The sequence below is a fragment of the Etheostoma cragini genome, chromosome 7 (assembly GCF_013103735.1).
Source record: "Etheostoma cragini isolate CJK2018 chromosome 7, CSU_Ecrag_1.0, whole genome shotgun sequence".
Lineage (NCBI taxonomy): Eukaryota > Metazoa > Chordata > Actinopteri > Perciformes > Percidae > Etheostoma > Etheostoma cragini.
This window is the reverse complement of record NC_048413.1, coordinates 9,116,178-9,138,488: the sequence shown is the minus strand read 5'-3', so window position 1 is coordinate 9,138,488 and position 22,311 is coordinate 9,116,178. Positions and strand designations below refer to the sequence as shown.

General features: G+C 41.0%; 2 protein-coding genes across 7 annotated transcripts in view; both read right to left on the bottom strand.

The window, feature by feature from the left end:
- Positions 1-1,946: 1,946 nt before the first annotated feature.
- On the bottom strand, positions 1,947-8,547 carry LOC117948134 (aquaporin-4). The gene is made up of 6 exons (XM_034877626.1): positions 8,345-8,547; positions 6,431-6,622; positions 5,029-5,190; positions 4,743-4,907; positions 3,984-4,064; positions 1,947-2,321 (listed from the first exon to the last, which is right to left on the bottom strand). The coding sequence occupies exons 1-6, from the start codon at positions 8,357-8,359 to the stop codon at positions 2,106-2,108; spliced, it is 831 nt and encodes a 276-aa protein (XP_034733517.1). The 5' UTR covers positions 8,360-8,547; the 3' UTR covers positions 1,947-2,105.
- A 2,915-nt stretch (positions 8,548-11,462) lies between these two features.
- The window catches only part of baz2a (bromodomain adjacent to zinc finger domain, 2A), an 18,861-nt gene continuing 8,012 nt past the window's right edge, over positions 11,463-22,311 (bottom strand). For 5 of the 6 annotated variants that reach the window (XM_034875969.1, XM_034875963.1, XM_034875967.1 and 2 more), the window contains exons 8-30: positions 21,193-21,301; positions 20,984-21,085; positions 20,601-20,823; positions 20,396-20,457; positions 20,238-20,303; positions 19,754-20,134; positions 19,409-19,663; positions 19,101-19,315; positions 18,924-18,998; positions 18,629-18,803; positions 18,485-18,547; positions 18,255-18,399; positions 17,549-18,153; positions 17,106-17,442; positions 16,796-16,951; positions 16,497-16,657; positions 15,990-16,055; positions 15,566-15,849; positions 15,345-15,480; positions 15,047-15,193; positions 14,121-14,353; positions 13,835-13,978; positions 13,192-13,351 (exon numbers count right to left, since the gene is read on the bottom strand). In XM_034875969.1, coding sequence (XP_034731860.1) covers positions 13,192-13,351; positions 13,835-13,978; positions 14,121-14,353; positions 15,047-15,193; positions 15,345-15,480; positions 15,566-15,849; positions 15,990-16,055; positions 16,497-16,657; positions 16,796-16,951; positions 17,106-17,442; positions 17,549-18,153; positions 18,255-18,399; positions 18,485-18,547; positions 18,629-18,803; positions 18,924-18,998; positions 19,101-19,315; positions 19,409-19,663; positions 19,754-20,134; positions 20,238-20,303; positions 20,396-20,457; positions 20,601-20,823; positions 20,984-21,085; positions 21,193-21,301 — 4,300 coding nt within the window. Of the gene's footprint in view, positions 13,352-13,834; positions 13,979-14,120; positions 14,354-15,046; positions 15,194-15,344; positions 15,481-15,565; positions 15,850-15,989; positions 16,056-16,496; positions 16,658-16,795; positions 16,952-17,105; positions 17,443-17,548; positions 18,154-18,254; positions 18,400-18,484; positions 18,548-18,628; positions 18,804-18,923; positions 18,999-19,100; positions 19,316-19,408; positions 19,664-19,753; positions 20,135-20,237; positions 20,304-20,395; positions 20,458-20,600; positions 20,824-20,983; positions 21,086-21,192; positions 21,302-22,311 lie in introns of all 6 variants that reach the window. The other variant, XM_034875968.1, reaches the window with a different exon arrangement.

The window sequence follows — 22,311 nt, the reverse complement described above, 5'->3', positions numbered from 1 at the left end:
GTTAGAAACACACAATGCAAAATGCTGGCAGCACTGTGGCAGTTATAGCTATTGTGCACGTTGTGTGTCTGTGTGTGAATAGTGTATGTATGTGTGTGTATTCAAATTACACTGCTATGGTGATACTGAGTGCTAATGTGGTTTTATTTTGGACATTCTGTCAAATCCAGATTTACAGTGTACAGTTTGTTTAACGTTAATCATGAACATTCATACATTATACATTTATTTTTATAATATTCATTTTGATGGAGTTCTTCATCCAAATAAAAAAAAGATCATGTTTTCTCACTTACCACGACTGACAAAGAGACAAATATCAAAAAACCTAGACAAATTAAACCAAAACTAGAAAATTATGTGTGAGAAAATGTGTTTCTTTTTTATAATATGAGGGAACTGACCCTTTAAATTACCCCCCTAATTACTAATTACCCCTTAGTGTGTTATGCAAAACACATTACTGTGTAAGACAAGACAAACATCCTCAAACCAAAACGCAGACACAGTTTTCAATTCATAATTTCTTTTCTATTAAAGGTGTTCTTTCTTTACAGCCCTTACAGAAGTATGAAAAGAGGAGACAGCCACTAACAGGCAGACATGAGACACATACCGGACTAATTGAGAGCATCATTGAATCTAAAATGCGATGCAAGGACCTCTTTAGCATTTCAAAGGATTCACAGATTGGCCCTGAAACTGAAAGCGGCAAACATGAGGGTGTTTTTCAGCAGGCTTTCAATGAGTCTCCATCATGCATTTTAATGATGTGCAATTTTGAATTTAATAATATTAAATCTGACAGGATTGGCTACACCTTTACGTACATTACATGATTACCTTGAAATGAAGCTTTCTATGCACATTTTCGACAAAAAGCAACAGGGACAGACTAAAACCCCATTTCCACCTGGTATGTAAATCCAATCTGAGTGATCGGGTCACAAACTGGACAGCTCTACGTAAAGGTGGGACTGCACCCAGCGACTCGTAAAATATGGCTGTTTTGGGGTAGAATTTTGAAACAGTTAGACAATTAATCACCAGAAATTGTATCTGCAACTATTTGGATAATTAATAAATTCTGTGAGTTGTTTTTAAAGCAGGAAATACTAAATATTGAAGCTGAGGTTTTTAGTTTTAGGAAACACATTTGAATACCTCAGACTTTGGGAAATTATAATGGCCATTTCATCATTTTCATTGATATTTAATCATTTTTTACAGAAAAGTTACTGAGTTAAGAACGTCAGATCTATTATTGTGGGACACATTTCAGGGTTCAGTGTCTTGCACAAGGGCACTTTAAAGAAAGATCTGGGGATGGAACTTATAATTAATCCTAGAATTAATAAATAGTTGTTAAATTTATCTGTTGAGATGTTGCTGTGAGTAAAGGCAGGCAAGGCAAGGCAGCTTTATTTGTATGGCACATTTCAGCAACAGGGCAATTCCAAGTGCTTTACACAAAATCAGTTTAAAAAACAACAACAACAAAAAACAAAAAAGAGTTAAAACACAAGTATAAACAGTTAAAAATAAAAACATTAAGCAACAAAATTCTTTCTATAAACTTGAGACTACCTTCACATTAATTCGTCGATATTAGTGCTACCTTTCGTGATCACCCTCAGTGTCACCACCCTTCATGACTCTATTTTTAGAGACGTTGCCTTTCGTCTCCTTGGACTCTTCTTCACTCTAATTAAGCCAATCCAGCGTTGCCGTTCGCGTCTACTTTAACAACTTCCTTTGTGCGATTTTCAGATCTTTCGACATTACACATTCACACTTTTTTTTTGAAGTGTTACTGTTCGAGTCTGTCTTTCTCTGTCTTTCTCTGTATTACACAACCTTTATACGTATACTTGTTCCTTTCCTCAACAAAATTCATCATGAGAAATTAAACATTAAAGAAATAAAACCGATAAAACACGTGAAGGATTTTAATACTTCTTCATTTTGTTCATAAAGTGCTTCAGAACTTGAAACAGTAATAGTTAATGAAGGATAAATCCCGCCGTCAAGCCAGATCTGCACCTGATACACTATGCTTCTTCATAAATATATCTGTAAAATTGTGTTTGTTTATGCATGTGTCCTCAGTTGTTTTCTTGTTTGTTGGCTTGCTTGACTCTCATGGCGTTCGGTGTGACTGTGGACAGAGATGATCCCGTCATGCTGGTCGTCTCCACAATCTCTATGTCCTTACAGGTCAGACAAGCCACCAGCTTCTGGCGAGAGGCGCTTCGTGCAAAGAAGAACTCATGGGACACTCCAGCCAGTATGGCACCAATCACTGGTCCTATCAAATAAAGCTGAAGGTGGGCAAAAAGAGAAAAACGTTACAATGAGATTTAAGAGATGTGTATGGATGAATGTTTTCACTTTATCTGGAAAACAAACGGATGGATTATTATCATCTTCATATCAGCTGAGCCTTACGAACTAAGGCTATGTTAATACAGTGTTGGAACAATATATGAATTTACTCTATTATAAGAGGAACTCTTGCATTCAAAATGAAACATGCCAAAGTACAAGCAGATATGTGCACTTAAAGTATCAAAAGTAAAAAATGCCCCTGACGTATGACGCATTATGACGTTGTTAGATACTGATGCATCTGTCTGTGAGCATTTAACTGTTGTAGCTGCTCAAAGTGGAGCTAATTTCAACCTCTTTGTATGGAGTTCAGTCCAGTAGTTCCTCTTTATCAGTGACCTTCCACTTCCGGGATTGCTCAGAAAATCCGCCGGATTTCACTAATGTAGGCCGGCTATCCGTTGCCTAGGGCTTCCTTTCTGTTGGCATTTTAAACTCAGGTTTATATATGAGGACTATAGTAAACTGTTTCTCAGATCTCTGCAAGGTAAATCCAGACAGCTAGCTAGAGACATGTCCCACCAAAACAGGTTCCTTCCGAGCCTTTTTTGCAGCGGCACCGCTGTGCTTAGCACCGCCCAAGACAGATCTACGGAAGAGGATTAGGGCCACTGATGAAAAATATATGTGAGTTCTGACTTTATTCTCAGAATTCTGAGATTAAAGTTAGAATTTTGACTTTAATCTCAGAACTAAAAAAAGTCAGAATTCTAAGAATAAAGTCACAATTTTGAGAAGAAAGTCAGAATTCTGAGAAGAAAGTCAGAATTCTGAGAAGAAAGTCAGAATTCTGAGAATGGAGTCAGAACTCACGTAATCTTTTCACCAGTGGCCCTAATCCTCTTCAGTACAATTTTGACTGGTTTACAGACATGCCAATAAACCAGAACATGTTTCCCTCCTATCCCCGAATGCTATGTGGAGCAGCCAGACCCTCCTCCAGCGCACTTTGGAAGAGGGTGAGACTTAACGACAGGTGTCGTGATGATTACTGGGAGAGAAAACAAGACTATAAGAATTTCGGTTTTACACATTTCTGTGCAGTTTTTAGACTTTTCCCTAATTGAGATTGCATTTTATTTTGGAATATTGCATGATTTAATCTCTTTGGGGCTTGGAAATGTTAAAAATACAACTCATAGCCACTGAAATTTGTCAAGGAGCCCCGACTTGATCCCATTGTATTTTATAGGGCTCTCTCTCCTCTCTGGTCTACCTCACAGGCTTCTCCACAAACTCCAACTGGTCCAGGACTCCAGGAGTATAAAGTACAGTGTTTCTCTCTGAAATGTAGCGGAGTAGAAGACTTAAGTAAAGTACTAGTACCTCAAATTTGAACTTAAGTACAGTCTTTAGTTACATTCCACCACTGTCCTCAGCACACCTCCTGCCCTCTCAGCAACCAAGGGGTGGAGCGCCTTCAGCTGCACAGCCTTGAATTTGATTACTCATTAAATGTTATTGCTTTGATTATTATTATCGTATAAACAATAACTGTAATTGGCCAACAATTATAAAACAGCATTAGTAAACTCAGTTGCACACTTAGACAAGTGTTTCCATGGAGACCATTTGATTTTGAGGCTCTCTCTCACCCAGTGGTTTTCCCAGAATCCAGTGATGATGGCTGGACCCAGAGAACGTGCGGGGTTCATACTAGCACCAGAGAACCGCCCCTGACAGAAAATTAAGATACTTTTAAGAACACATTTTTGTGTATATATGTATATGGACTCATCGTGTTTCATGTAAACAATCCACTTTTCCAAATTCCTTAAACTATCCTAAAATATTTCTTTAAACAATTTTTCATTCCATTGTTGCAGGGTATCTTTCTCCTTGTAGCTCCCTAACTTTACATCATTTAAATTGTACTTAAATGTCTGTTCATAGTGTGTTTGCTTGTTGCTGAAATGTGCCATCATCTAAATTTTTCTACATCCAGCTCTGATTCCCATTTATGTTCTACGTACAGCATTGTCCCATTTTTCATGTGGCTTACTAATTCACTTATGTTGTCAAACTTTCATAGGATATACTGGTGAAAAGGAATCATATGTCACAGCCATTGTGTGTGGTTATCACATCATGGCTATGAACCAATAAAATTGCCGGATTTGAGCTACCCGTTTTATAAACATTGTTAAAAGCTATTCATCACCTATTGAGGAAAACAATTGAGTTTCTCTTCTTGCCTTTTGCTACAATAAAAGTGGTGGAGTCCAGATGACATTGAATGTTTGTGATTCATTACAAAGTGAGATAATTCTATTAACTCTGTTTTGTAATTGAAGAACCATTTCAGAACACGTTTGAGGAAATGTTTAATCGTTCTGTAAAAAAGCTCCTCTTACCCCTATTAGCACTCCAGCAGTGTGTGCCAATCCAATGGCCAGGTTTCCTGGTTCTGGGCTTTCCCTTCGCCGCTGATCCTCTACTGAGAACACAGTGAAGACCATCTGGAAGGTGCACAAAACCTCCATGCCCAGAGCCTGGGCTGCATTTAACTCTATAGGAACCTGAGTAGGGTAAATCAGGAGCATGTAAGAGAAAGAGGAGCAGGAAAAGTAGGAATATTTTGAAAATATGTTCTGTCTCTAAATCTTCAGAAGGTACCCCACTGATAAGTTGAGGACTGACCCTGTTGACGAAGTGGTCTGCAGTGGTTTTGACTGGCAGGGCCAAGTAGAGGGCCCCTGCTCCTAAACAGGCCCCCAAACACTGTGCAACTATGTAAACAACGGCTCTGACAACTTCCAGCTTCCGACAGGCCAACAGAGCCAGAGTCACTGCAGGGTTCACCTTATCAGAGAGCACAAACACACACTTACATATGAACAATGTTACAAATATCGAAAACAATGACATAACATAAAAGCTGCCATGAAACATATACTATTTTGAGAGACTTTTATGACTGAAGATTAAAGCACAACGTAAATTGAGATCAAAATCGAATAATTAGAACCATAATTGGGGTTTGCAATTTAAAGAAATACAGAATAATATCAACATTACATTAGCACACAACGGAGAGAATAGGAAACAAAGTATGTGTCAAGCTGAAATGGGGAAAAAGAACTTGGTATGAATGTTACAGCAGATGAATGGTTGCATTTTTGGAGAACAATACACTTTTCCCCATTAATCCTCTCACAGCCCCTCAGATTTATCTTGTGATCCTTTGGAGATCCTGACCGCTCGGTTTGGAGCCACTGGACTAAACTACCTGACTGTATAAAGTAGTTTAACTAACAGTAAAATGCTGCTTACACAGACATGCATCAGTATTAACAATCAAATAATGTCACATATGATAATATATTTCTCAAAGGGGCCATTTTTAGTGCTTTTATTTTTTGATAATGTAAGTACATTAAGCTAATAATACTAACTTTACATACTTACTTGTTTAATTAGTATTTTAAATGCAGAGTTTTACTTGAAATTGATTATTTGCATGTTGTGGTCGGGATCTGAGTACTTCAACACCCACGTTACCACCAGCAAAGAGTTTCAAAGAGTTGATCAGAGAAATAAAAATACAACTTTAAAATGAATATGTGACTGAAACACATTCCAGCCCATCCTCACCCAGAAAACATTTGCATGGGTCGACTATGCAAGCAGTTCATAACAACAAACACTGAACGTTTCACTCAGGTGCCAGGATATTGTGTCCTGTGTGAAATCAGAAATCAACTGTTTTTGTCCTTGACGCAATGACATATGTGACGTCACATTACGTCTTTATTTTAGTAGTTTTACATGACTCATTTTAAGCCAAACCCAATGTTTTACTTACCCTACGTATTTTTGTTATCTAAACTAATCTAACTAATCTAGTTCCATTTCACAACAATTGGCTACTTGTATAAATCTGCACTTGTTATGTTAAATAGAATGGTCACATGATTATGATCACATGATTAAACTGCCTCAATGCGGCAGTAAATAGAACTGTTGTATGTGTCGTTTTTTGGGAATCTTTGGAAATGTCCCTATCATGATGTTTGGGAATGAGGATGTGTTGGACATTCACCTGTGCCCCGCTTATTTCTCCAAAACAGTGTCCCAGTGCGACAATGGTCACACCCACCGCCACAGCTGGGTACATTGGTCCCTTGGGGGCCTCTCCGGGGCCTGGCACAGATGCTCCCAGCACGGCGCTCACTAAAACCAGGGTACCGAGCAGCTCTGCGAGAATGGCGCGCCAGAACTGCTTACTACGTAGCTCCTCGTGGAAAGGGGACATAAACAAAGGTGGCCTATATTTAGTTTACCAAACATCTTGTTATCTCGCTGAAAGCCTAACTAGTGTTTGGATCAAAAAACATCATGAGCTTATTGATTTAGCCACATGTACAGTTGTGTTCAGAATAATAGCAGTGTTTAAAAAAGGGAATCATTCCAAAATCCAAACATGTTCAAACTTGATCAAGTTTGTGTTCTACCTTTACATAAAGTAAAGAAAAAGTAATATTATGCTGTTCAAAAAAATAGCAGTACTTGCATTTTTCTTTACAAACTCAAACATTTACTGTATTAACTGAAAATTGTCTCAAGGGTTTGCTCATACTTAGTTGCATAACCATTATTTCTGAGAACTGCTTCACATCTGTGTTGCATGGAGTCGACCGACTTCTGGCACCTGTGAACAGATATTCCAGCCCAGGACAATTTAACTACATTCCATAATTCCTCTGCACTACTGGGTTTTGCTTCAGAAACAGCATTTATGATGTCACCCCACAAGTGTTCTATGGGATTGAGGTTTGGGGATTGGGCTGGCTGCTTGATCTGGAACCAAGCCTTTGGTTCCAGATGAACAACAGTTTACTGGTGTGTTTAGGGTATTCTTGTTGAAAGCAAAATGGCAATTTCTCTTCAGCACAAGGCAACTTGACCTCTTGACCTCAGGCAATGTGACCTTTGGCAAATTTCAACTTATTCAGTACATGTCTTTTTTTTTAGCAATGGGACTTTTTTCGAGGGCTTCTAGCTGATAGCTTTGCTTCACATAGCCTTCTTCTGATTGTAACAGTACTCACAGGCAACCTTAAGTCTTCCTTGACTTTCCTGGAGCTGATCATTGGTTGAGCCTTTACCATTTCGGCAATTCTTCGATCCATTCGAACGGTATTTGGCCGTTTTTTCCCATGTCGTTTGGATACCATTTCAAGGCATTTGAAATCATTTTGGCTGAGCGGCCTAAAATCTGCACTTGTTTATATGTTTTCCCTTCTCCGATCAACTTTTTAATTAAAGCCCGCTGTTCCTCATAGCAATGTCTGGTACGACCCATTTTGCTGAGTATTTCAGTGTGAAATGTACTATAACCAGTATGCTCAACGTTTGCTTCCTTCCTTCTTTAGATGTGGGCCATAATTGACACCTGTTTCTTCACAGAATCAATCACCTCACTCATTGAATACAACACTGCTATTATTTTGAACATTCCCCTTTCAATAACAGATTCAATTGTTAATTTTATATGACTCTACACTTGCCATGTAGAAATATCACTGAGATGGGATTTATGAGGTTAGTGATGTTGGACTGCTATTATTTTGAACACAACTGTATATTATATGACTGACAGTTACATTGATATCAAATAGCTGTAAGAAATGTCAAAGATGACACAAGTGGTGGTAAAACACTGAGACATAAACAACACTTCATTCCATCACTTTATTTTACACAAACGAGTCAACCCCATGTCAGTAACCTGTATTTCAACACTGTAACACACTCTTTAAATACAAATTGCATAATTTGTCCCAAACCTTCATAACCATCTGGCCTATAACAAAGTGCTGCTTTTGCTGGAACACTTAAACCCGCCATGAAATGCACAAGTACTCCTTTGCGAAAGCAATGCTCGTTAAATTAGCTGTTTGTGTATCAAATCATGAGGGATTTAAATACAAAAGAAATTCAATAAGATGCTTACCTCACGCCACGTCATTTCAAACTCAGTTTTTTTTTCTGTATGTTAGTCTGTCTCTCTGACTGTTTATCCGTCTTCCTGTGTGTAGCTGTCGGGGTCTGAGGGCTTCAGGGTCTCTGCCACATCGGTCATGAACTTGTAGAGTCTGAGAGGTCCTTTGATGAGAGCAGCCTGCCCCCTTCCAGTCTCTCTACCCACCCTCTCCTTACCCTGCACCTCAGGCCCTATCAAGTCTTCCTGTGCACAGTCACTGCAAGCCATGGAATCAATGTCTTTCCAAGGTTGCACATATACACACATAACACTCTAACCCTCCCAATTTCACCCAACTCATTCTACTGGCCTTGAGTAATTTCATACATCTTCAGGGAACTACAAGGATCCTTTTGTTTATCTTCAAATTGAAGTGATTGTGGCCACTACAGAGGGTGCAGCAATGACTTAAAATGATGTAACCATGACTGAGATCACAATTATCAAAAATTCTGCAAAAATGGGTCATTTAAAATTGAGGTTGAATGCCAGTTAATTTGATTTGTCAGCTTCAAATGTTGCCAGTTAGTATTTTAATACAAACAAATCAAGGCTCACTAAAGACTTAGGTTTACCATTTTTTAATTTACAGAAAAATCTAATGTTGAAGCCTAGAGGAGCAATGTGCCCAAACTCCTAGTTTAAAGTGTTTACATTATTCTGTCTACCTATATTTATCCCCAATGCTGCCACCTACACCCCACAGTTTGTGAAGTCTAGTGACATATTCTATGTTTCTTCTAGTCAACAAATCGCGTGAAAAGACCAAAAACCTATTTGGATACTTTTGTACAGTATTCCTCTATGCCATATAGCTCCATTGTTGTCCAAAAACTCTTAAAAAAAAATTTACGGAGCCACATTGTTGCACTGGCTTACATGTTCCTTCCATGAACCTACATGGGCACTGTAGTTTATTTTGAGCCACATGTACATCGTCCTGTTGCTATAAACAGAGCAACACATGTACAAATCCATATATTATAACATAATATTGTGTAGGATTTACTCCTTTTTGAGTATTGTTTGCTAAAACCTACACTGCCCAGCTTTATAACTGACTATTTGCAAAATGAAATTCAAATCAGCCTCAGCTATAGGCTACTTTGCAAACATTATGCAAATGTACATGCTAAAAACCAACATGTTAGCTTTGTCATTGTGTGAGCATGTTAGCATGCTGACATTAGCATTTAGCTCAAAGCACCGCTGTGACTAGGTGCAGCCTCACAGAGCCACTAGCATGGAGTCTTAATCTGATTTAATCATTGAATTTATTGACAATAACAAAGCTAAACCATATACATACAAGAGTACAACATGAACATAATATAAAGGTGATTTTGGCTTGTCCTCCGGTCTCCTATGTTGGCGTGTCCTGAGCACCTGGCACCCATTACTGCTGCTCAGCCTGATTTTCATATCAATTATAGGAGAAAGGGACCATTAGTGAGCAGAGAGAACTAGAGCAACAAAAAACAGACCAAATCCTCTGATGTGAAATTATCTATCGGGTCATAATCTACACTGATGCATTTCAGCATCCGATAAATAGGACTCTTCTTTGTGTCCTCTAATGTTGTTTTTTTAAATTCAATGTAACTGTTATGTTATGTTAAGACTAAACCCAAAGACCTCAAATATGATTTCCTCCCACCCACCCTTATATCTCCCTTCCACAATTTATTTACTGCTCTGGTCACCATGGGGACACACTCTTTCATGATGCTGTTGCCATAGAGCCTATTGTGTTGCAGCATCTGTGCAGGCTTTTCCTTTTCACTCTTTGATATCAAACAAACACACACCACAGAATTCCTCTGTTTAACTACAACGTGAGAATATTGCCTCTGTGATGTTGGTGTTCAGGTGATGCCACACGCTGCCAATATCTGAATATTGACGTGTTAAATGTGTTTTAGTAGCCGAATAGAGAAAGCATCCATGATGTGGAGAGGTTTGGGCTCCAATCTGATTCTCCTGACCCTCCACACATCATGGGCCATTAATCTGACAGACAGAGTCCAGAATGAACTGGTTGGTTGGTAGAGGTGGGGTTGGGGGAACTGCTGGCATGCCCCATTATAGGTGGATTACCCTCTCTTCTCCACGGCAACTGTTAAACTGTTATCCCCCCTTTTGTGAGGATAAGCCTAACTGTGTGGAGCGGGATGGGTGCGGGGCACAGTGGAACCCGCTGGCGTGGGGAGTTTTCAGCCCCCTCCTCCCAGAGTGCTGACATTGACACAATTTCACACACACAAATATACACGGTCACAAAAAGTGCCAGCTCAGGGGTTTGAGAGCAATATAGGCAAATAGGAGGGAGAGATGCACTAAAAGAGAGTAGACATATCCCTCCATATATCCTTTTTTTTTTTAAACTTTTTTGTGTGTTTTGTGAAGGTAAAATGATGGTAGTGATTGGGTTGTTCTTGAGTCTCTACCTCTGTAGAGCAGCTGGGAGTGATGGCAGGACATTCCCACCATGTGCCTCAGACAGGACTCTCCACTGGACTGCAGAGCCCCGCCCAAACAGCATATTTCAATCATGGTTGGCCATTCTTTTTCACTCTTAATTTGACAAATTGCTGTGGGCTTGCCTTGTGACATACAATGAGCCACATTCCTTTCAGGTATGCTGTTGTATGTATTGCAATTACACAAGCAGTAATATTAAAGAACCTTTCAACACACTATAAACTTTAGTCTCAGATATTTTACAGATACAAGAGTCTCAAGGATTTGTATTACTGAATATGGTTTTCTTGATTGTTGAAGTCCCAAGAAAAGGCCCTAGATCTGCTCCTGTTGGTTTATTAGCCACATGCAGTATATCAATCTATTTCAGGAGCAGGGAGGTGCCTAAGCCTATCCCAGCATGCACTGGGCCCAAACAGGTCACCAGTCTTTCATACACACTAAGATTAAGAAACATCTAGTTATGAGTATTTACCTAGTCTGCATGTCATAGGACTGTGGGAGGAAATGAGACGAAACACATGACAGAAACCCCCAACTTTAAGAGGAACATTCCGAAAAGATTCAGATAGGACAGAGAGGGAAAAAAAAAAAGACAACTACTAGATACTCTACTAGATGTGGTTTTTATTCAACTCACAGTACATTCTACAGATGCACACGTGTTACATCACCTTAATACAACAGAGTCTTGTAATACCTCCTCTTAAAAATGACGAATTGGTCCTAAAAATATAAAGGAACAAATTTAAAGTCACCAAAACTGTACATTATTAAAAATTCACTCAACACCACATTTGGTTTTTATGTCTTTTTTTTTCTCTTTTCTTTTTTTTGTTGAAAAAAACGTCATCTCTTTAAGTGTAATAAGGGACAACAAAGTTTATTTTCCTATCAACGGATGAGTTCAGTGTAAGAAACATGTTTAAATAAAAACCAGACTGTGAAGTCATCCTGTTGCCTTCATAGCACACCAACCATGCCAAGCAACATCATACATTGGCCCTTGTAAAGAAAAAGAAAAATATTAAAAAGGAATGTTAAGACAGAAAACCAGGCAGGAATGAGCCCAATACCTCATCAAAGCTCCTTTGCAACTCTAGTCTTTAAAATGGGATGAGGGTTCCAGCCTTGTACGTAACTTTATGTTTTCGCATGGTCAGACAAGTTACAGACAAACAGAAGTACATTTTCAACACGAATCAGTTGCAGTTTTAAAACTGCAAACACTACCTTGTCTTGTCTGTGAGCCACAGGCTGCAGTAGCATTCTTGCAGTTGTATACAGTCTGTGACACAGTTCGGGTGCAACTAGCAGATAATTTACTTTTGACAAGACGGACAGTGAAATATAAGACTGACTGACCAACACTAAAAAAGTCCCTCAGTTTCAGTAACCAGTGTATTTCCCACAGCAGCAGGAGGTGGGGATTTTGTGTGTGAAATCGGGTGCATGTTTATGTGTGTGTTGGTAAAAAGGGTGTATGTGTCGCGTGTGAGACTTTAAGTGAGACTTTAAGTGGAGGTTACACAATGTCTACTTGTGACAGTCCAAGAACAGATTCCTTTTAGTTTAACTGGCCTTTTCAGAAATCGTCTAGACATCTCTATAAGGTCATCTGTACACATTAACTACAAGCTATTGCTATTAAATAATCCCAGCTATTGTAATCTTTATATATATTTATATATAGAATATATAATAAAAATATAGAGCAAAAAAATTACTTCTAGGCATAAGACCACATTACATTACATTTCCATTGAACAAGTAAGAAATGGGCCGAGCTCAGGGAAGAGGTTTGATCCATTTTGTCGTTGAGCGGTGCTAAGCAGGTCCAGTATGTAGCCGTTAGGCTGCAAAAGTGTTTACCGTCCCTGACTTTCAGTAGGAGTCTGAGTGCCAAAATGCTCTGACCTGGCCTGAGTCCGTCATCACCCAACAAGCATGGCTTGACCGAAGGCCTTGCTACGACATAGGGATTGGGAAAAAACGTGACAGGGAGAACGCAAACAGGAGATGGGGTGCTGAGGTGAAAATGAGGAGACACCAAAAGGAGGAAGTAAAAGTGAAGAGAGACATGTTCTCACTCTCTGTAATAGGGAATGGGTACAAGTCCAAGCCAGTTCAGCTGTGGGCCTGAAAAAGATGTGGTGAGTAGAGGAAAACCTAACAGACAAACGGCCAAAATCTATACATATATACCTATACATGAGAGAATACACATAGCTGGAAGAACCTCCAGACAGTCTTAGCAGTAATGGAGAGAGTGTGACTGGGACGGTGACAGCACCAACAGTCTATAGCCCCCCCATCAGGGGGAACGTTGTAAGCATCTATTTGTCCTTGTTTGAGTAGAACTCCGCCCAGCGGCTCTCAAAGAAACGCCTCATGGCGTGTCCAGCCATTCCCACCTCTGACGTGTCCTCGTTGAACTGCTCACAGTTGTTGAAGACGAGCTCTGCGTCTGCTGCAAACTCCTCGCAGTTGCAGTACCTGAGACAAGGACACGGAGGAGGGAATAGATGAAGGATGTTGTATAGGATGTGACACAACAAAAAACATTCCCACAAGTGGGGCATGCATATTTGTTATATAAAAAGTACAGCCCAATCAATTCTTATTTTTTATAAGTTGTTGTTGTAAGATTGTATTGTGAACTTGATTTTGTCCTATTGATTGGCAATTTTAAAATGTATCTATTAATGGTTTCAGTGTAACATTTGACTGTTTTGTACTTTTAATATTTATGTTTCCGATTTCTACGACAGCTTTATAGTCAATATTGACCTCTTCTCTGGCGAATAATTGATGGCCAGCTTATTGTTAGTCCGTCTATTTCCTATTAGCCACTAAAATTGTTTTTAAATTTCATTGAGTAAGTTGAGGGGAATAGAACATGAACATTTAACTATTGTGCATGTGAGCTAATTAATAAAAAGTAGTAGTGCTGAAACGTGTAGCATGATCCGCTCTTACCCTCCCTGTAGCAGTCTCTCTCTCATGGTGAGGAAATCCATGGGGTTCTTTATGATGCGGCGGTAGCCTGGCACCAGTCGGGGATTGACGGGTTCAAGGAACGGCCAGGCATCTGCGTGAGCCTCCATCTCCATTAGAATGATCCTAGCAGGAAATAAGATAATTAACACAAAGCCACGACAACAGTCAACACAAAAGTCACCCTAATGACCCAAATCCTGCTGTCTGACATCAATTTGATCTTTCTCCCTGTAAGTAACTCGACAGCGATGAAGGCGGGACTTACTCGCAGAAGGTGAGATCCGGTTGGTTGCGGGTTGTCATGCGACGGCGTTTAGCCGCGCTTCCTTCTCCAGAGTGACGGGAAGATGAGGGGGGTGTCACGGTCTCCTTGAACCGTGTTGCCATGCTGCCACTTTTGCGTCGCGTTGTCATCTCATCTTCAGAGCTGTCGTCTTCATATCTTCTCTTTTTCACCCTAGTTCTCTTTTTGGACGAGCGCGGTGAATCGCAGTCGTCCTGAGAGAGTGAATAGGAAGCGGGATGAGGAACTGTCCAGCTATTATTAAAGGCCGACCGATATGTATCGGCAGGCCGATATTAGGCATTTCCTGTCTATCTGTAAAGTGTCTTGAGATAACTCTTGTTATGAATTGATACTATAAATAAAATTGAATTGAATTTCCCAATATATCAGTATCGGCATTTAAATTGGCAGATTTTCCCAAAAATAAATCAATATTAAAAAATTAAAACAGACTGTCAACCATGTTATGAGTGTTGGCGTTGTATAGTTTGTCCACCAGAGGGCGCTCTACCACTTCCTTGTTGGCAACACTGATTTGTTTTTGTTCAAAAAGACTTAAAGACTGTATTTTTATACATTTTCTTTATCAGACCTTTAATATGATTTGAAGTTCCTCTGTCGGGCTCTAGTTTTTATAATTTTAAAAACATTTTTCATACATTTTCTTCATATTTTTTTCTCTCCTATTTTATTTAAAATTAAACTTATATCTCAATAGGCGCCAAAAAACCAATTCAAAGCTTGTATATAAAAACATACTTTGCAATAAATGTGGTTCTGGTGTAGTGTCTGAAATTACTTCAAAAAAGGAAACAATTACTACAAAATGCTCTAGATTCAAAAGATTTTTTTCCTGTGAATTGTGTTTACGATTTTTATTCAAGAATCACAAGAAGGGTACTGACCTTTGCAACGCAGGTGGGACAAAACCAGTCTCCCTCCGGGATCTGCGTGATTTTGGGCCTCAGGCAGTACATGTGACAGCCACGATCACAGCCGTCACACAGCAACAGGCAATCATCATTGTCTCCCTTCCTGCAAACCTGGCAAGTCTGGATAAAAAGCATTCCAAAGAATTCATAATTGATATAATAACAAATTTAAACTAAGTGTTACTTTTTTTGAAAGTATACCTCACAAATTAACACAAACAAGTAAGTACACCAGAGTCTAAGAATAATCTTGCAAGGTAAAGTTATTTACCACTTTCGTCACAGATCTCTCCCAAGCAATGGCCTTCTCCAGCTGAAGTAAACACAGACAGACCTGGGGAGCGCTGCGGCAGCGGTCCAGAGCCTGCCGCCATGTTCGTAGTCGCGAAGTGATCTCACTTTCCAGACTGGACGGAAGAAAATAGATTAATATATAAATAAAAACAAAACAAACTCTTCCCCTGCGCTCCAGAGAACGCCTCTTCTTCTCACCTGATGGCATCCATGGGATGCTCTTCTCCTGGGGTAGGGGTGAGAGGAGCGAGGCGCATCACTTCGGCTGGGTTCCAGAGCGGCTCCTTCAGGTAGCGTCTCTCAATATTTCGCTCAAGGTTGGCCAACCGCAGCACAGCCAAGTCCAGCGGGTGTGTGGCAATGCGTGGAAGGCCAGACCACTCTTTCTTAGTTCGCACAATCCAGTCATCACGAGGGTCGGCGTCATGTTCATAGTATTGGAGGTCATCACGTGTGGAGTCTGGATCTGGGATTGTGTAGGGCTTAAAATAGAGGCAGAGTCGAGACACATAGTTTAAGTATAAGTGAGGGAGAGAACTAAACAGATGTTAAGTATAAAGAACTTCATTTATCCAAAAATAAAGAATTGAGGAATAGTTTTATTATGACTTTTAGTGGTTACCTGAAATTCTGCCATTGGTGTCTCGGTGTTGGACTCTGCATCATTCATTGCACTCTGCGGCGCCGCCTTGTAGAAACACAACAAGCAGATAAGAGGTTTTACTACTTGCAGTCATAGTGTTGTTAAAAGGAACACAGCTTTCAGCACACGGCCAAAGCAAAAAAAAAAATGTTATAAAAGATTTTATTTAATAATTTTAAGTGTACTAGAGATGTTGAAAGCAGAGAGATCACAGTAAATAAGAGGAGCGAAATGTTAAATAACAGACTTAAAGCCGGTAGGGACTCCACAAGGCCGTAGTCCCAATATTTTTGTTCTACACTTATTTTGTAGAATCGTAAAAACAAGCCACTCATTTATCATGGTATTGTTGTGTTAAAAAATCCTCAAACTACTTATATTACTTTGTTAACCTTAAGTTGAGTTGTAGCTGTTGTTTTGACATAATTTGATTAATCAGACAAGGCAGAATAAAGACACAAAAAAAAGTTACATGATATTTCTTACCTTGAGATGGAGGTCAGCGGCAATGACCCGCTGCTCCAGGTCCTCCACCCACCGTAGGGCGTTGATGTCAGTCTCCATTGCCTTCTCCTGCACTTGCCAGGGCTGCTGCAGAGCCTCTATCAGCACATCCTTCTCCTCTACCTTTGACTTAAATATAGGGTCTGGCCAGAAAGAACCCAAGAACAGTTGTAAGGAGAACGCAGGGCGACGTGCAGAAGGACTTTTTGCACGAACAGGTAACAAATGGGATCTGTGTAACAAATTTAACAACACAACTGAGATGATCCAACAATACTCACCGTCGATAGGTTTGGTGCACATCTCAGCTAAGCTCTCCATGTGTTTGCCCAAATGCTTATGGAGCACCCTCTCCCTGATGCCCCTTGGATGGAGGGCCTGTAAGGTGCTATACAGTTCCTCTGGATCCTTGATCCACCACCAGCCACGCACCATTGCTAGAAAAGAAACATGGATGCATTATATTACGCGTTACAAATAGGACAAATACACTAGTTGTGTTTTTCAAGGACAACACTAAATGACCATGATTTATATTTCTCAAAAAAAATCTCAGAAAACAATACTTTTTTAACAGCCGATACTACTTACATGCTGGTATGGGCTTGACCACCAGTTGTGTGAAGTACTGCTGCTCAAGCTCTTGGAACACAGAGTTGGGAGGGCGGCCACGGCGCTTGGCTGCAGCTCCTCTTGGCCCTCTGCGTGCAGGACTGCTGCCTCTGCTACCTCTCCTCCGCCTGCGACCTGGCCTCGGGGGGGTAGTCGGAGTAGGCGTGGCAGGAGGAATGGCAGCTGGAAGTAGCTGAGGAGGTGCTGGTACTTGGGCACAAACGGGAACAGCAGAGGCAGGTAGCGTAGAGGCAATACCCTGTGGTCCTGGGGTCACAGGATCAGCAGGAGTCAGGTCAGGCAAGAGTGGATCCGGCTGGAAGGGTAGGAAGAGATTATTTATTTATACATCATAACAAAGTCTCAACGTGCACAGTTATAGCATAATTAAAAGTTTTATAGTTATGATTGTGGTGGCAAACCTGCACAAGTGGAGAAGTGAGTGCGGGCAGAGCACTCAGGATCTGAGGGAGGAGTTTAGGGGGTGAGCTGGGTATCTGGGGCTCGGTCAGAGAGTTCTCATCACATGGTTGTTTGGGGAGCAGGTTGAACCACTGTCCCTGTTTCTCTGCAATCTCCTTCACACTCCCCTCTGGTCGATTGCCCTCCGGAGCATCCCCTGCTGCTGAGCATGTGCCGTTGGTCACTGCTTCCTGTGATTGGCTGAGCCAGCTCTTGAAAGCAGTCTGTGTGAGGTCAAGTGTGCCACCATTCTGTGGTCCTGGCCCTTCTTCACCCCCCGACCTAGCGCTACTTCGACGCCGGCGGCGAATCTTAGCTGTGCGGAGGTGAAGCTCCACTTCTAGTTTGATTTTGCGGGGGCGTCCTCGTCCTCTTGGCCTGCTCATGAGGGATGCAGTGCCAGGGAGGGGATCCTCCTCCGGGGACGAGGTCTGGGCAGGGGTAGCAGAGGAAAAAGAAGTAGGTAGAGTAGGAGGGGGAGTGGTAGGCATTGCAACCTCCTCAACTTTGGGCTCCTTTTTGAGGAAGGTGACGGGAACCTCAGCTACTAGGACTTCTCCAGAAGCTGCATAATAGAAATATAAGTTTAGATAAATATGGACAAGCCAAGGTCTGAAGTCTAAAAATGCAAGCGCAAACATTTTTCGGATTTATTGTCAGACTCACTCAACAGCTCCTCTGGCCCTTCGACCAGAACTCCTCCGAGGTGGGGTAGGGCCAAGTATCTGCGCTGGTAACGGTCCTGGCCCAGCAATACGGCCCGCATGGAATGAGATGACTGTAGCAGCTTTTTACGGAAAAACGCTTGGCGCTATGGAGAGCCAAAAGCAGGGGAATATTCAATATAAAGCAAAATAAATCTATAAAGAACTGTGTCTGTGTCCCAGCAGGCTTACCTTGGCTAGCTTATCTATCTGCCTTTCAAGCTCCGGAATGCTGGCACTGGAAGGGCTCTCACTCTGTAACAGAACAAATTCAAAGTTAATTGTAGGAAAAATCTATTTCTAATACTGAGAAGAAGAAAAAAAGCAGACACGTACATCACTGAGTTTGGGCTCTTCTTTGCGTGCACGGCGGTTGCTTCTCTCTGAGACTAGGCCACTCTCCTCCATACTGAGGTTCTCTTCATCGGCCACTCTGGCACTCCGCCTCCTCTCTTCAAAACACAGCTCTTCCTCTGATCGTCCTGTACGACGCCCTAGTGCCGCCTTCAGTCTGCAAGGGTGAAAACAATCAGGGTCAACATGTCTTACGGCTCTGTGCTTTGATTACAAAAAAGATCTGAGTGAACAGTAAAGTTTTCTGTATTTGAAGAGAGAAAAATCAGGATCTTACTTGCGCAACTTCCCCTCAATTATCCACTTGTTCTTTCTGTAAGTTGCCATGTTTTCTAATGTGTTGTCGATGTCACTGAAATATAAATGCACACAATAATAAAGTGACAGAAATGTGGCGGTAACAGACTTTTAGGTTTAAGAGTATCCTACAGCATAAATAAGATTTTGTTCTGACCTCGTCACAACGTTGCTGCTGTTGAGCTCGTCCACCAGGAAACCTAGGATTGCTGCCTTGGTATCAGGAGGCAGGGCATGAAATGTTTTGGTCCTTAGCGTGTTGCACACGTCTGTGTCATAATCATGAGATTCCAAAAAGACGCGTAGTACTTCTGAGACTGTGCTGCGGGTCAGCTCCGACTCAACCAGCTTTTCCCCAAGGATCTTAACTGACTGAAGGTTGGGATGAGGTGGAAAATATAGAGCAAAATGTTTATCACTCAGTGATGGCATTAATGGAGAAAATGCTCAAACTGTATCACACACCTGATAAAAAGATGGCAGGCCTGGATCATGGAGTGCAGCCTCCACCAGCTTTATCAGTAGGTTCTGGACCTCTCCTTGGCTGTCACCCAGGCCTAGGAGGCCTTCCTGCAAGGTAGCAAGGCTGGGGACGTCCTTGGGTATATTGAGACCAATCATCTTTCCATAGCCATGTAAGAACTCAACCACAGTCAGGCAGTGTGCAAAGGCTTTGCCAGAAAGGACCACACCAGGTATATGGGACAGCTCTGGCAGGAGCTGATGGAGACAAAGTTAAAAAAGGCCATGATTTATATCATCTGCAATCACAGTGCCAACAGAGTAGACTAAAGGAATTGCAAAACTCACTTTGTGGTCAGTGAGACACATGTCTTCTGTGGGCTTTTTAAGTTCTTCTGCAATCAACTGCTGTCTCTTCCGCTCCTCCAAGCGTCTCTGGGCCTGGACTCTCCTCTCTGCGGCCCTCTTAGCTGCATGAGCAGCCTGAGCTGCTGCCTCTGCCTCTGCCTGGGCTTTAGCCAGAGCCTTGGCTTTACTCCGAGCACCCAGCACCCTCTTACCCTGGGCTATGCGCTCCTCATCAGTCTGTTGTACTGCTGGGGGAGCCTCAACCTTGACTGACCTCCTGCGGCCAGGCTTCTTGGGCTCTGCAGCAGTCCGTGGTGCAGCCTTTGTGGCCTGTGGGGCTGCCGGGTCCGCCTTCAGCTCTAGGTCCTTGGCTTGCTCAAGCTGAACCGACAAAAAAGAAAGGAAAAAAGACTTGGAGGTGAGGAAGAGATGGTTTGGAGGAAAAAGCTGATTAATCATTGGGTGTTGAGTGTTTTGTCTGTACCTTGGCTCTCTTTTTTTCCGCTTTCATCTTCTTAATCTTTGTATCCTCCCTTTTCTTCATTCTTGCCTAAATATTAAACAGCAGCGACAGAATCAGGTTGAGATGTCAAAAGCAGCATGTATATCAACATTAGGAACTACCTGAACTGTACCACATACCTTTTTCTTCATTTTCTTTTTGATTTTTGCAAGTTTCTCCTTTTCCTCCTCGGTGAGAGCTTCTATACAAAACAGGAATACAAATAATAAGCCAAAGTACAAACTTGTTATGTGAAAGTCATCTGGTTTCAAGACTTGTGTAAGCTAAGTCTTAACAAATAGCTAAACACATCCCTGTACACTCCTCCAGTCTACATCCACTCACCCTTGGCTTCAAGTTGCTTCAAAAGCTTGGCATCAACTTTGCTAAGGAGATCAACTATCTTGGGTTTGGGAGGTCTACCAGGGCGACGGGCCTGCCCTCCCTTCGGGCCACGAACCCTGCAAGGTTTCTCTTTATCAGGGTTTGGAGGTCGACCTCGGCGCCCAGTGATGGCCATGATCATAGAGGGAACCTCCTCATTAGCCAAGAGGACCCACTGCTTGCCCTGTAACACATGTAGAGAATGATGAGTTCCCAAATCTGTCTTTAACACATTTGTCATGTTTGTAAAACCATAAGTTTTATCCAAATCCCTTCAATCTGTCAATTATTTTACTTTCTTCTTGCATAGAAAAAAAAAGTAGTACTAACAAAAATATACAGACCTCAAGAGTTTCTTTTTCTTCATAAAAATCTCCAACAGGCATGCGTGGGCTGAAGCTGAAGTGTTCTCTGCTGACCACGCTGTCTGTATGTCTCTTCAAGTACTGGAAGAAGCAATAGAGAAATAACATTGACATTATTGCCTTAAAAAACTATGATTCAAAAAACTTAATAGATATTTATGGTTTTGTTTAATAGCCAGGAAATGTACCTTTATTATTTCAGGAAACTGCTTCATCCTTCTCCCACAAGGTGTGTAGTACCAGGTTTCGCCCTTCATGCGGTTCTCCATTTTCTTCACTCGAATCTCCCTCTTCCAACTTCGGATAAGAGAGTTCATTATTACAAACGGAGCATAGCAATTAAACTGGACTTGGAGTTATATTATGCACACTGCACACATTTGAAAACCTTTTTAAAGCTCTTCTTTAGCAATTCAAAAATGTACTATTGTTAACATGCATGTTTTTTCCCCACTAGAATCAACTGATAGATAACCATGGACAGCGCATTGAAATGTATCTACGTCAAGGTGAAGGATTCTTGATGATCTGTATAAACTAGCGTCTAGCTGTGGCAGTTGACAGACAAGAACTAAGTCATAAATTATGCTTGCTGGGCAGGTTTTGGTTAATGGTTCCAGATGTATTTCATATATTAAGAAAAAAGTAGTGAACTGTATTATGCCAGTCTGCTTGCTATTAAACAGGGTGGCTACAGGTATTAACAAGTTAAATTTAAGACTTTTTAATACCAATTCTAAAGGAAATTTAAGACCAAACTTACGATGGAAATACAAAGTGGAAATATACAGTCATCTTTCCAAGTAAACACAAAATTAACAGTATGTAAAATGACAATAATCGGTTGAGTTTAAGAACATTGACTTAATGTGTGTAATCTGAAAGCATAACACAAAAATGTAATTGCTGCTAAATTATATTTCAATATTTTCACAACATTTGTGTCCCTTGAACAAATGGTTATAACATCAAGTGAAATAACATCAAGTGCATATTAAAAAAACACTGTTCCTTTTGAACAAAAAAATTAATTAAATGCCAATTCCAGCTGCCTTTAAAATGCAAAGACTTTTATATGATTTGTGTGCCTAACAGACACAGAGAGAGAGAGAGAGACTCAGATGGGTGGGTTGCAGTTTGTGGAGGACTCATCATGGACAGAGAGCAGACAGCAGTGTGTACGAGTGTTTTGCGGTGTGGGAATGTGTGTGTATGTGTGTGTGTGTGTGCCTACAGTTGTGGTCAAAAGTGTACATACACTTGTAGAAAATCACAATGTTATGGCTGTCTTGAGTCTTCAATAAGTT

Excerpts from the sequence above, each read along its gene's own strand:
- LOC117948134 (XM_034877626.1), bottom strand. Across the intron at positions 4,065-4,742 it reads CTGCTGGAGTGCTAATAGGG|GGGCGGTTCTCTGGTGCTAG; the intron begins GTAAGAGGAGCT and ends ATTTTCTGTCAG. Across the intron at positions 2,322-3,983 it reads GATTCTGGGAAAACCACTGG|CTTTATTTGATAGGACCAGT; the intron begins GTGAGAGAGAGC and ends GCCCACCTTCAG.